The sequence below is a fragment of the Porites lutea genome, chromosome 6, assembly GCF_958299795.1.
Source record: "Porites lutea chromosome 6, jaPorLute2.1, whole genome shotgun sequence".
NCBI classification, from domain to species: Eukaryota; Metazoa; Cnidaria; class Anthozoa; order Scleractinia; family Poritidae; genus Porites; species Porites lutea.
In genome coordinates, this window is record NC_133206.1 from 23,086,269 (window position 1) to 23,100,578 (window position 14,310).

General features: G+C 37.8%; 3 protein-coding genes across 6 annotated transcripts in view; 1 reads left to right on the forward strand and 2 right to left on the reverse strand.

The window, feature by feature from the left end:
- The window catches only part of LOC140940293 (potassium voltage-gated channel protein Shal-like), a 399,369-nt gene that overhangs the window by 88,678 nt on the left and 296,381 nt on the right, over positions 1 to 14,310 (forward strand). The window lies entirely within an intron of this gene.
- Positions 1 to 14,310, reverse strand: part of LOC140940297 (apoptosis regulator BAX-like) — a 276,596-nt gene that overhangs the window by 43,590 nt on the left and 218,696 nt on the right. The gene's annotated exons all lie outside the window — the stretch shown is intronic.
- LOC140941127 (uncharacterized) lies at positions 171 to 12,772 on the reverse strand. Of its 3 annotated transcripts, none has more exons than XM_073390097.1 (4): positions 12,670 to 12,772; positions 5,773 to 6,044; positions 1,136 to 1,522; positions 171 to 609 (listed from the first exon to the last, which is right to left on the reverse strand). In XM_073390097.1, exons 2-4 carry the CDS (start codon positions 6,026 to 6,028, stop codon positions 239 to 241), a joined length of 1,014 nt encoding a protein of 337 aa, XP_073246198.1. In that variant the 5' UTR covers positions 6,029 to 6,044; positions 12,670 to 12,772; the 3' UTR covers positions 171 to 238. The 3 variants fall into 3 exon arrangements, with proteins under 3 accessions (XP_073246198.1, XP_073246199.1, XP_073246197.1); XM_073390098.1 differs by lacking the exon at positions 12,670 to 12,772 and adding an exon at positions 10,940 to 11,047; XM_073390096.1 differs by lacking the exons at positions 5,773 to 6,044; positions 12,670 to 12,772 and adding an exon at positions 2,871 to 3,250.

The following is a 14,310-nucleotide window of genomic DNA, read 5'->3' on the forward strand; positions in this document are numbered from 1 at the left end:
CCCTGGATCCGCCTCTGCTAAAGATCTAGAAGTACTCTGGATAGCCTAAAAAGTGTTTTCAATGCATTTAGGAGGAAACCGTCGCTGGGTGCCCCTCAGTATTTGAAAAATCTAGCGGCTGTATTAAAAAGGAAACCTTTGGACGCTTGAGACGCAGTGCTCTTACAAAGTTTATATGAAAAGGCAATTTATTCAAGCTTATGTATGTGACCCTGAGTTTGATAAACCGAGGTCTGAGTTAAACCTTTTCTATGGTGCACTGGTCTTTGTTGATTGTGCAACTCTGATCACATTTCTCTGCGTCACTTGGGCACTGCAGCTGACAGTTGCCTGATGTGCACCTTTGCTCACAGCTGCTTCCTTGGCATTCCAGACCACACCCACCACCAGTACAAATCTGTTCACAAGTATCAGCTTTGCATACCAGACCACACCCACCACCAGTACAAATCTGTTCACAAGTATCAGCTTTGCATTCCAGACCACACCCACCACCAGTACAAATCTGTTCACAAGTATCAGCTTTGCATACAACTGTTGCACAGTTTCCCGCTGTACAGATAAATGTGCACTTTGTGGGAGCCGAGCATTCCATGTTGCAATTTCCAACTAAAAAAATGGAAAGTCAGAAGTGATACTCATCGTATGTATACCTGATTGCAAAAACGTTATTATCAATATTATTATTATTATTATTATTATTATTATTATTATTGGTATCATTATCATTGTTGTTGTTGTTGTTGTTATTATTACTGTAATTATCTGTGGTAGGGACATAAAACTTTTGAACTTCGGAGACGTTCAAAACCTTCATTTTGAAGTGGAGAACAAAGCATAACAGCATGCATTTAAAAGTTACTATGTTATGTAAGGGACACTAACAATTCACATAAACACTGCACAGAGTTTCTTTTCCTCAGCTTCACAGTGCATCACCTACCTACAGTTACATAAGGGTAACTTTGTGGTAGACTTTCAATTGTTTACAGAAGAGGTAGTGCTCATGTTGCGACGTTTTTGTGAGTACATTGGTAAGTATTGTGAAGTAAGAGGTTTATTTCACATTAATACAAAATAGAAGCAACAATATTAAATAAAGAGAATAACATACTCTTAGAACCTTTAAACATACCAGTGCAGGATTGTTCACAGGAATGGTAATATGACGAATTTTCGTGACATTCCATATCACAGCCCCCTTGGTTGCACGACTGATAACATACGCCATCCTCCACGCCTCCATTACACTCATCAGGAGCAGTTTCCTCTATGGTGCACTGGTCTTTGTTGATTAAGCACCACTGATCACATTTCTCTCTCTCCCTCGGACACTGCAGCTGACAGTTGCCTAATGTGCAACTTTGGTCACAGCTGCTTCCATGGCATTCCAGAACACACCCACCACCAGTACAACTCTGTTCACAAGTATCAGCTTTGCATACAACTGTTGCACAATTTCCCCCTGTACAGCTGAATGTGCACTTAGTGGGAGCCGAGCATTCCATGTTACAATTTCCATCTAGATAAAATGAAATAAAAGTTTTAAACGTAGTAAACGTTTCCCTGTCCCTCTGACACAGGAATTTGTTATTTTAAGACGCAGTGCTGAAAGAACATGCACTGTCCAGTCTAACAGTTGGGTATGCCCTTATAGCATTGCTTAAAGTTAATGTTATCATTATCATCATTATTGTTTAGCATTATTATTATTATTATTATTATTATTATTATTATTATTATTATTATGATGATGATGATGATGATGATGATGATGATGATGATGATGATGATGATGACTCGGGATGATGATCACAAATTTACACTTGGCAAATATGTAGTAAAAATGTAAAAACTGAGGAGTGAACCTGGGGCAAAGATGGTAAATGCCACATTTGCATACCAAAAACACGGGGTTGTAGATAATGCAGTAAACATCCGCTAATAAGAACCAGAAGTTTAAGAACCTGGTGGCAAAAATGTGGCACTTAAATACCCAAAAATATAAAAGCCTGTTTAGCCAAGAAAAATGGGTTTGGTTCTTATATGTGGGTCACAGGTAAATAATATGATAAACATTTTATCGAATTTTAACCAAGGAATTTTACTTCAAGATTGCCAACTGACATTCCAAGAAAATGCTGCATCAACTGTAATTACAAATAGAAGTATTACAGGAAGGGTACAGTAATTCCTACAACGAAACTGACAGGTTTATAAAAGGAACAGATTGTAACTGTCTTCATATAGACCTTACGTAAAAGAAGTTTGCAATGTACAGTTATGAATAAGTACTGTATACTTAAGAACTAAACTTAATTTTTTTTATGTTTCTGATAGTCAACTATATCATATATCCTTCGTAGAATACGAACCTATAAGGACCTACTTATCCTAAATTGCCAATAATTACCCCAAAATACGAGAACCTTTTTTCCAGACCTAAAAAATGTAAGTTCTTGTACGCGGGTGTTTACTGTACTTGTCGAGAGCGAATTTGTACAAAATCATTTCTTCCGGTGGCTTTGCCTCTATAAAAAATAGCATAAGAATGACTTCGTGTTTAACCTGCGAACAGCAGACGCTTTCCGGTCGTCGCTTCTCTCCTTCGGAAAAATAGCGACGCTATTTTTCGGAGGGAGAGAAGCGACGACCGGAAATGCGTCTGCTGTTCGCAGGTTACTTCGTGTTAGACTTTCAATCGTTTATAGTAGAGGTAGCGTACACATGTTGCGAAGTTTTTGTGAGTACATTGGTAAGTATTGTGAAGTTAGAGGTTCATTTCACATTAGTGAACAAAAAGAAATGATAGAAGCAACAACAATAAATAAACTAAGAGAATAACATACACTCAGAACCTTTAAACATACCAGTGCAGGATTGCTCACAAGAATGGTAATATAATGAATTTTCGTAACATTCCATATCACAGCCCCCTTGGTTGCACAACTGATAACATACGCCATCCTCCACGCCTCCATTACACTCATCAGGAGCAGTTTCCTCTATGGTGCACTGGTCTTTGTTGATTAAGCACCACTGATCACATTTCTCTCCCTCACTCGGACACTGCAGCTGACAGTTGCCTGATGTGCAACTTTGGTCACAGCTGCTTCCATGGCATTCCAGACCACAACCACCACCAGTACAACTCTGTTCACAAGTATCAGCTTTGCATACAACTGTTGCACACTTTCCCCCCGTACAGCTGAATTTGCACTTAGTGGGAGCCGAGCATTCCATGTTACAATTTCCATCTAGATAAAATGAAATAAAAGTTTTAAACGTAGTAAACGTTTCCCTGTCCCTCTGACACAGGGATTTGTTATTTTAAGACGCAGTGCTGAAAGAACATGCACTGTCCAGTCTAACAGTTGGGTATGCCCTTATAGCATTGCTTTAAGTTAATTTTATCGTTATCATCATTATTGTTTAGCATTATGATGATGATGATGATGATGATGATGATGATGATGATGATGATGATGATGATTACAAATTTGCTCTCAGCAAATATGTAGAAAAAAATGTAAAAACTGAGTAGTGAATCTGGGGCAAAGATGGTAAATGCCACATTTACATACCAAAAACCCGGGGTTGTAAATACTGCGGTAATCATCGGCTAATAAGAACCTAGAAGTTTAAGAACCTGGTGGCAAAAATGTGGCACTTAAATACCCAAAAATATAAAAGCCTGTTTAGCCAAGAAAAATGGGTTTGGTTCTTATATGTGGGTCACAGGTAAATAATATGATAAACATTTTATCGAATTTTAACCAAGGAATTTTACTTCAAGATTGCCAACTGACATTCCAAGAAAATGCTGCATCAAACTGTAATTACAAATAGAAGTATTACAGTAAGGGTACAGTAATTCCTACAACGAAACTGACAGGTTTATAAAAGGAACAGAGTGTAACTGTCTTCATATGGACCTTACGTAAAGGAAGTTTGCAATGTACAGTTATGAATAAGTACTGTATACTTAAGAACTAAACTTAAGTTTCTTTATGTTTCTGATAGTCAACTATAGCATATATCTTATAGAATACGAACGTATAAGGACCTACTTATCCTTAATTGCCAGTAATTACCCCAAAATACGAGAACTTTTTTTACCAGGCCTAAAAAATGTAAGTTCTTGTACGCGGGTGTTTACTGTATTTGTCGAGAGCGAATTTGTGCAAATCCATTTCTTCCGGTGGCTTTGCCTCTATAAACAATAGCATAAGGATGACTTCGTGTTTAACATGCGAACAGCAGACGCATTTCCGGTCGTCCCTTCTATCCCTCGGAAAAATAGCGACGCTATTTTTCGGAGGGAGAGAAGCGACGACCGGAAATGCGTCTGCTGTTCGCAGGCTACTTCGTGTTAGACTTTCAATCGTTTATAGTAGAGATAGCGTACACATGTTGCGAAATTTTTGTAAGTACATTGGTAAGTATTGTGAAGTTATTAGAGGTTCATTTAACATTACTGAACAAAACGAAATGATACATGCAACAATACTAAATAAACTAAGAGAATAACATACAATCAGAACCTTTAAACATACCAGTGCAGGATTGTTCACAGGAATGGTAATATAACGAATTTTCGTAACATTCCATATCACAGCCCCCTTGGTTGCACAACTGATAACATACGCCATCCTCCACGCCTCCATTACACTCATCAGGAGCAGTTTCCTCTATGGTGCACTGGTCTTTGTTGATTAAGCACCACTGATCACATTTCTCTCCCTCACTCGGACACTGCAGCTGACAGTTGCCTGATGTGCAACTTTGGTCACAGCTGCTTCCATGGCATTCCAGACAACACCCACCACCAGTACAACTCTGTTCACAAGTATCAGCTTTGCACAAAACTGTTGCACACTTTCCCCCTGTACAGCTAAATGTGCACTTAGTGGGAGCCGAGCATTCCATGTTACAATTTCCATCTAAAACAAAACAATGAAGGTAGTCGCAACGGAGAAAAGACAAATTTGCATAAAAACAAAATTGTAGTTTTTTGAGTTTAGGATGTGTGGTCTATGACGCGTATTTCGTCACGAATTACGTCATTTTGACGTCATAATGACGTAATTTGTGACGAAATACGCGTCATAGGACCACATATGCCGAATTCAAAAAACTACAATTTTGATTTTATTCAGCTTTGTCTTTTTTCCGTTGTAAATACATTCATTGTTTTCGCGTTAAAATACCCCTAAAGTTTGACCATATATGGTCATGAGGCGGGAAATTTGAATTTCTTTAATTAGCTGTAACTTCACGCCATTTTATCCGATTGAGATGGGGTTTTCACTGTAAATATTGCTTTTCTGTAACAAAAATGTTTGTAGCATTTTGAACACTGCTTATCAATTTTTTAACGTTGTTACTAAAAATAGGTGTCACTTATGACGTCATACTTTCAAGAAAAGTCAAAAATACCTTTACAATTGTAAAAATTTAAAGAAAACTTTTCTCCAATTAAGATGTTCTAATGTTTTGCTTCATTTGAAATATAAACTACCCCTCTGTAAGCCAGAAATTGAATTTAAGAACCAAACGGGAGCAAAAGCCCTAGCAACCGACCATCGTGAGCCGTTCCCATGCTAACTGGCTGAAAACGGTTCAAAAAGGAGGATTTGGTCCAAAATGCGGGTTTTCCATTAAAAGTGGCTGACGGCAGAGGGTCAATTTCATTTCCCAACCAGAAAAACCGGAGAAACCGATCGAAAAAAATTGAAAAGGTCCATCAGTAAGCTTAAACTAGATACTCACCATTGCAAAACTGGTAACAGGAATGGTAATATTCTGAGTTAAAACATTCCATGTGGCAACCTCCTCCGGTACAATACTGGTAACATACACCGTCAATCACTTCATTGCATTCTGTAGGGATAACTACAGGTGGTCTGGTTGTTGGTATTGTTCCGATTCTGATCCGTAATCTTCTAAAGAAGAACGCTTCAGTTGACGTCAGAAGGATAGAGATGAAAACAAGCAGTATAGGGAATAAACAGTTGGGCCAATTCATGTTTCAACGTGGCAGTCTGAAACAAGAAATGTTGAGATCTTGAACGGCGTGAAACAACAGGTAACCCAAGCCACTTGAGAGCCGTCAGATATTCAAATATGATTGGACTTTGCGTAAAACCCTCAATTCATGATACTGTATGGCAAAAAACATCGTAAATAATAGTTCACGATATTTAGTCCGTTACACAGGAAACCAAAATGTAACAACTGCGGACATTTTTGTCTGATTTTTGGCAACATAGCTATTTTTACTAACTTGAATACGCGTACGCTGATTTTGAAAATCATTTTTGCCAAGCTCAATAGACCGTTTGCGCGATGGCCTTGTTGTCTGGCATTGACTTGTACTGTAAAGATGATTAAGAGAACTTCTGAGGTTTTTACACTGTTTTCGAATAAATATTAAGCCGTCACGTTATCATCGACCACGCCCAAATACGCCCCTTAATGTAAGTTGTGATATTTAATTTTGGTCAAAAACATTTTCTTTGTTAAAGCTGGAGATAAAGTTTCAGTATTTCTTTGTATATTGTTGAATATAAGTCATTTCACAATTAACTTTGTCGGGTTCATGATAGTGACTGGCTAAATTCACGTAACATTTTCGAATAAAACATGACGGGACGTTGTTCCTTACTCTAAGGTTTCAGTCTGTCAAAAAAAAATTAGTACTGTAAATATTGTAAATAGTATTTCTTAGCTCTCTCAAATAGACTACAACGCTTTTAACATAAGCGAGTAACGGTTGATGCAGCAGTTAGCGTTGGCTTAGAACATCCACACAGCTGAGTGCACACGACATGCAACTTACTGTATTTACAGCCCAGCCAGTAACGAACCAGTTTGGAACTCGCTCCAGACAAGCCTCTTGGATTGAATCGAGCGTCATAAAGACAAGGACCAGTATATCTTCAGCTTCAGAGTTCATCCAGTCTCCTCTGGGCCCTGAAGCACCACTTTTGGAATGTGTGCGTGGCGCCAAACCGTGTTGATATGTCCGTTAAGAATGATTACATAGCGAACAAAATTTCCTATCGCCTTCTTCGTGGTTGGATTTCAAAGCAGCTACAACAAGCAAAGGATCCAAAATGAAAATTGCTTTTAATCTGAACAACCACCAGACACGACGATTGTAGAGTCAACGACTGCTTGCGCGATACGCTTGTCTGAGAGAAACCGTACTAAGTCCGCTTTTTTGTCTCCTAGTGCAAGAAATACTTACACAATGGAACATCTCTTCCTGCAATACCTCCTACACCATGTTCTTTGAGCGTCGACTTCATCGTTGACTTAATGGATTGCCTCCGATATTTAACGATCGATTAACACAACGATCCTCTAACAGTCCAGACCCTCTCCGTAACACAAAGTCCACCGGCAGCCCTAAAACCCTCCGAACGCTTTGCTTTGTCTTGTTTTCCAATAGCTGCTTCCAAAGAAATTAGCTATCGATGAGCAAAGCAGCATTTCCTTGAGGTGGGATTGACTCTCTCTGTCAGAAAATCTGTTAAAGAAGACTTGTTTCCAGTTCGCATGGTGTGGCTCATGATTAGCTGAAAAGCACGGGCGGAAGAGCCCCTAGGTACCGAATCTCAACGGACCATTTCCAAACGGAATGGCGAATGCTGGCTTCGGATTGGGCACAAAAATTGGTTTGTATTATTGTGCCTAATCGGCGAACAGCATCTCCTGAGTTCTTTTCGTGAGTTCGTACACGGCAATTTTGTGTGTATGCTTCAGGTAGCAAGAACGAATTTTTCGAGCAGCAAAATCTCACTATAACTATCGTGTAAATAACATCGATAATGACCAAATCTACCATTCAGTCAGGAAAAGGAAAACGATTGCCTGGAGAGTAAACTGGAGGCCCTAACCAAACATTTTAAAGCCCTGAAAGAGCTCCTGGAGAGCTGTCAGATATTTCTGTTAAAATCGGCGAGGAGATATCTAACGCTGTGGAAGCTTTACAACAGTACAGCTACCAATACAATATAAAAATCGTTGCTTTCTCACAAGCAAACAAATCTGAATCATCTGAAGACACAGCAAAACTGTGCCTTCAACTATTCTACTACCTGGGTGTCGACGGTATTACGTTACATGACATTGACATCGCTCATCGCGGCCTTTTAGGGAAGAGCGAGTGCTGTTGGTAACAAACTCAAACCTATCATTTGTAAGTTCGTTGGGTGTTTTGCTAAGGAGAAAGTAATGGCTACCAGGAGAGCGTCCTGGGACATCAGCTCTCAGGACCTTGGCCTACCAGAAAACATCACTTTTGAACGTATTGGAATTTACAGTCACTTAAGGGACCGTTCATTTTTTATGAGAGAGGGGGGGCTGGTGGGATTTGGGGGGGGGGGCACTCGAAAAAAATTGGCTTGAAAGGGGGGGCAGCCGAAAAAAATGAAGGAAAGGGGGGGGGGGTCGGACGAAAAAATTAGATTAAAAATAGGATAAGAGATGTTTACAAATCGAAGAAAAATTGTGCTCTTTCATTTATAACAAATATGCTAAAACAGTTCCAGGGTAACAAGAAAACTTCTCAACAACTTTTATATTTTATAAGGACAGTGAACTTACCATAGTAACAGTCTTGAATAGCAACAACTTTCTTTTCATTCATAAAAATGTTGTTGTCAAGCTCATATAATTAAAACCAATAATTTGAGTCCTGAATTGGAACTGACCTTGTTACCAGAGCTTTTCTCTGAGAAATTTAATGGGAGGGGCATGAAACTACTACGAGGTGTCCCCTTCCTCATTTTCGACGTTCTCTTTGATCTCGTCGTTGCTGTGTTCCTCTTCTTCTTCCTCCTGTTCTTCTTCGTTGTCTTCTTTTTCTTCCTCTTCTTCGTCGTTTTCTTCTTCCTCTTTGTTCGTGTCTCCGACATTTGAGCTATAATCTTCAGGATGCAGGAAGCAATACATCCGGTTTCTTACTTCTGGCTTAAGGTTGGCAATAAGCCTGCTTTGTGCCGCGTTGCTGAAGTAGCTTGATTGCAGTAGGTGAGCGATGAATGCTGCATCCCGTGTTAGCAACAATGCTGCTACATCTTCAACGTTTATGCACGCTTCCGGAATCGTCATGGAGGGAGGATAAAGAAGACAATTGGGAAGCACTTTTGCCAGGGGACAAGCGCTCAGGACGAGCAGTAACATGAAGAGCTGAAATTGACTTTTCATTCTTTTGAGTGAGGATTTGTTAAAAACAGCTTTCTAGCTTTCAGCTTTCTTTCACTAAATTACGTGAAATGTAACAAAACGAAATTTTAATGCAGTAACTTTTTTAATACCTTATTGATTTTTTTATTCATGGGGGGGGGGGGGGCTTCCAAAAAATTACTCTGATGAGGGGGGGGGGGCATGCGAAAAAAAATCGGAAATTGGGGGGGTTATACAATTTTCAAATTACACTCCTCCAAATCCCACCAGCCCCCCCTACCCCATAAAAAATGAACGGTCCCTAACACCGAAGCTTCAAGGGCTTCTTCATAGTGCCAACAACTTCAAAACTCAACATGGCTACAAATTTTGTTGGGCAAAAATGCCGTTATCTTCCTTTTCAAGAATGAAACTTTAAGACCAATCAAACTAACTAAGATGGATGATTTGACGAAACTTATAGCTATCTCTGATTTATCTTCTCGATGAAAAAGAGACACGGTCAAGATAACAGAAGCAACAGAAACAAGCAACAGCGAAAAATTACTAGTCAGTTTTCCTTTTCTTTTGGTTTGATGTGGATCCCTATCGCTCCTTTTTTTTGAAAAACTGTTATTTTGTTAATCTCTCTTTTTGATACCTGTAATATTTTAAAACTTGTGACACCGACCTGCCTCGATTAGTTTTAGCTACCTGCAGGTGAGTCAGATTTGATTTTAGTAGTCTGTCATATAAAATAAATAAACTTGAAACTTGAACTAAACTTGAATTTATTGTCTCACCATACTTATCCGGTTCGTTCACCAAGGTTGTGCGTACAGGCGAAACTTTCATTTTCTACTTTCCTAACCAGAAACGAAGGAACTACCGATGAATCAGAAAAATGTTTCGGATGCTATCAGCAAGAACAATTCAATTTGCACCGAGAAAATTCTGTTTCTGACCGAGCACAAGTTATCGTAAATATAGGGAACTTAAGATAGAGAGGTTCCCCAATCGCTCTAAAACAAAACGCCATTGAAACACAAATAATACTCATTCTAGCATAATTTGAACAACCCTGAGTGTTCTCGATGCAAACGACCGTTGCTAAGAAGACTATTCGGATCCCTGACTTACGACTACCCCGTTATTACAACCTCCAACAGGAGTTGCGACTCAGCTTACTGGCGAAGAGGATGTTAATTGAAACAGAAGTTAATATTTACTAATATACTCTTGGACTAAATTTCCACAATTAACCATCAGCCGTTAAACCTCTAAAATTTAACCGTCAACCGTCAAAATTGGTAAAATATTAACCCTCAACCGTCAAAGCTACCAAAGCTAACCGTCAGTTGTCAAAATGGGTAATTTTTACCGTCAACCGTGAAAAATGCGGAATAGTTAACCGTCAAAAAGTTTCAAGGTATTTAAAATCTCGCTATTTCAGCTGATCTTCACGGACCTCTTGCTCCTAAAAAATCTGTAAACTAAAAAACCAGTTCCTATGTTCTCAAAAATACTCTCTCTTGGGGCATTACAAGATTTTACAAGTTGAAAAAATTTTACAAATTGAAAAAAATTTGAAATTTAAAAAGTGAAAGGCCAAGAAAACCTCCATAACACATCATTTACTATTATCGTGAAGTTTATATTTACTTAAACTCTTGGACTAAGAAATTTCCACTAAATTAATAACTGTCCCCGTCAAAAGCACTAATTAAAAATTTAACCGTCAACACCAAAATTGGAAAAAACTAACCATCAGCAGTCAAAGCTACCACCCAATTAAGACCATCTTATAAGGCTCTAGATTATTGAACTGAATATTACTGAATTTTCTGAATTTATATGATGTTTACACCGTGTTGATTAACACGACCGAAAAGTTTATTTATAAGTATATTACGTTTAAACAGCTTTCTTTCTAATTTCTAAAGCATTAACATACTTTTCACATCCGAAGAGTGTCTTTATTCTTTCTTATCAACCAAGTACTTATTATCATATTTTAAAACTTTACGAAACCTTAATCAATTAACAATTAGTCGCCGCAGGCGACTAATGGTTATAATTACATTGATATTTATTCGAGAAAATAAAATAATTGATCGATTTCCGACTCCGAAACATCAACAAATCTGGCTGCAATTATTTTGAAAACTGTATAATCACTGCGCGCTGACGTGATTATAGAGGGATGACGCGAAGCTCCTCGCCAATCATAGCGCTCTATTTTCGATAATCATCGCATCAATGTAATTATATTAGAGCAAAATAGTCAACTGGAATAGAATTTTGGTGAAAGACTTGTCCAAGTTGTTATTTTGCTTATTGTTGTCATGTTTTGGTGTGGCAATTTGGAAAGAGAAACAATGCCCTTCGCTCTTCTATTACTTCGATTAAAAAAACGATATCCAGAATCTTGAAACACCCTTGCAAAACATTTCACGGCTTGAGAGTGTTGGTTGCGTAATTTAACTTGCGTCAATTCTCTGAGCGTTTTGTTTTCAACTGGAGATTCATTAGTGATGAGTTCTCTTTATCGACGCACAATGGGAAAGATATGCTTTCAACTGACACTTTTGCATCAAGGTGTAAAAAAATTATGGTCTTTTGTGTGTCCTTTTTATTCAACTTGAACTGAATGTCATTTTTTTTAGTTACCAGCAGTGTCGCTCTAGAACCAGATTGGCCACGGGATTAAAAGTACAGTGGAAGCTCGATTAAACGAAGTGCTAATGGACTGGGGAAATTTGTTCGTTATATCGAACACCTCGATTTCACGAATTTTCGAAAAACAATCAAAATGTTCGTTGTATCGAGGTATACAATGATTACTTTACAAAACCCAGCATTCCCGGATCTGAACAATTGTCTCAGTACCTAGCTCTATATAGCTACGGCATAGAAACTTAAGAACAGGTAAAAAGCTGCTTAAAAAAAAATCACTGTACACATAAATGTTATCCTTTTTGGCATTTACCTCTTATCGCATGTTGACAATTATTCGTTACATCGAGATATATTTTATGATTGCGCTTCTGGATTGTGTTGGTAAAAGGATTTCGTAAAATGGAGGTTCTATTCCATAGATTTTACCGTAATTTTGACCAGGCTGAGGAAAATCGTTCGTTATACCGAAGACTTCGTTATATAGAGGTTCGTTAAATCGAGGTTCCACTGCAGTCGAAATTTAATCTGATAACCCAGCAAACCGAATAGGCTCTCAGTGACTAAACCATCCAAGGATTAATTTAAAAGCTTTATGTCGTGAACTTTCAACAAAAATTACCTGATAAGTGAATTAAAATTAAGTTCATAGACGCCAAATCGGTTATTGCTACTGAAATTATGACGAACGCTTTTAAAAATAATTATTAGGACCGTTCGAAGAGATCTTTCTCTTTTTCTAGAAACTTAACAGAAATCAAGCAATATATAGACACAATTTAAAACAATAAATAATCTAAAAACTGTTTTAACACCTACCTTTCCTTTCGCAGTCCTGAGTATAATGAGTTATTTTAACAAAAACCGATTAAAGATCATTTGTTAAAAGTTCACGATCACTTTGACGTCACGTGAAAGTAACACCCACTACTGAAGTTAAACGTAGTAAGGCCGCGGGGGACACCTATCTATGAGTAAATTCATGAGGCAAAGTTTTGGTAGTACTACATCTTTTAAAACGCTTATATCTCGGCTGTTTTACAGCCGATTTCAATAAAATTTTGCGGAGACATTGTCAAATGATGGAAATTTAGAAGGCTTGTTGAAGGCAAGTTGGGAAATTGTGAGTGTCCAAGTTTACGAAAAAAAAAAGCATTTTATTTGAGTGTCAATTTATTTGGCACGAAAGTACTATTTGGGGACACTTTTTTCTCTAGAATCGCTCTAAAACAAAACGCCACTGAAACACAAATAATACTCATTCTAGCATAGCATAATGTGAACAATCCTGAGTGTTCTCGATGCAAACGACCGTTGCTAAGAAGACTATTCGGATCCCTGACTTACGACTACCCCGTTATTACAACCTCCAAAAGGAGTTGCGACTCAGCTTACTGGCGAAAAGGATGTTAATTGAAACAGAAGTTAATATTACTAATATACTCTTGGACTAAATTTCCACAATTAACCATCAGCCGTTAAACCTCTAAAATTTAACCGTCAACCGTCAAAATTGGTCAAATATTTACCCTCAACCGTCAAAGCTACCAAAGCTAACCGTCAATTGTCAAAATGGGTAATTTTTACCGTCAACCGTGAAAAATGCGGAATAGTTAACCGTCAGAAAAATTCAAGATATTTAAAATCTCGCTATTTCAGCTGATCTTCACGGACCTCTTGCTCCTAAAAAATCTGTAAACTAAAAAACCAGTTCCTACGTATGTTCTCAAAAATACTCTCCCTTGGGGCATTACAAGATTTTACAAATTGAAAAAAATTTACATATTGAAAAAATTTTGAAATTTAAAAAGTGAAAGGCCAAGAAAACCTCCATAACACATCATTTACTATTATCGTGAAGTTTATATTTAATTACTTAAACTCTTGGACTAAGAAATTTCCACTTAATTAATAACTGTCCCCGTCAAAAGCACTAATTAAAAATTTAACCGTCAACATCAAAATTGGAAAAAACTAACCATCAGCAGTCAAAGCTACCACCCAATTAAGACCATCTTATAAGGCTCTAGATTATTGAACTGAATATTACTGAATTTTCTGAATTTATATGATGTTTACACCGTGTTGATTAACACGACCGAAAAGTTTATTTATACCTTATTATAGGAAATTAACGCTCCATGAAATTAAGGTATTGGAAATTAACGCGACTTAAATTAACGCGAATTTAATGGAAAACGACTTTCGAATAAAGAAAATTAATACGAAAGAGGAGGTAGAATTTCATAATAAAGGAAATTAACGCGATTAAGACACAGTTGGTGGCCGAAATCAAAGGAGAAGATATTGACATCACTTCTGACAGCGACAACGATGAAGATGAATTCGAAATTTTGTAAACCTTCGCCCTAACTTTTGTGAAAGATGAAAAATAAAGGGTAAGGGACTGGTCAAAAAGTAAAGAGGAGGGTGGGCCGGAGCAGAGAGGGGGTGGGTCAT

Coding starts and splice junctions, on each gene's coding strand:
- LOC140941127 (XM_073390096.1), bottom strand. CDS start 3,243: ATGGAATGCTCGGCTCCCACTAAGTGCAAATTCAGCTGTACGGGGGGA. Junction 1,523..2,870: donor TTGTGAGCAATCCTGCACTG/GTATGTTTAAAG, acceptor CATTTTATCTAG/ATGGAAATTGTAACATGGAA. Junction 610..1,135: donor CTGTGAACAATCCTGCACTG/GTATGTTTAAAG, acceptor CCATTTTTTTAG/TTGGAAATTGCAACATGGAA.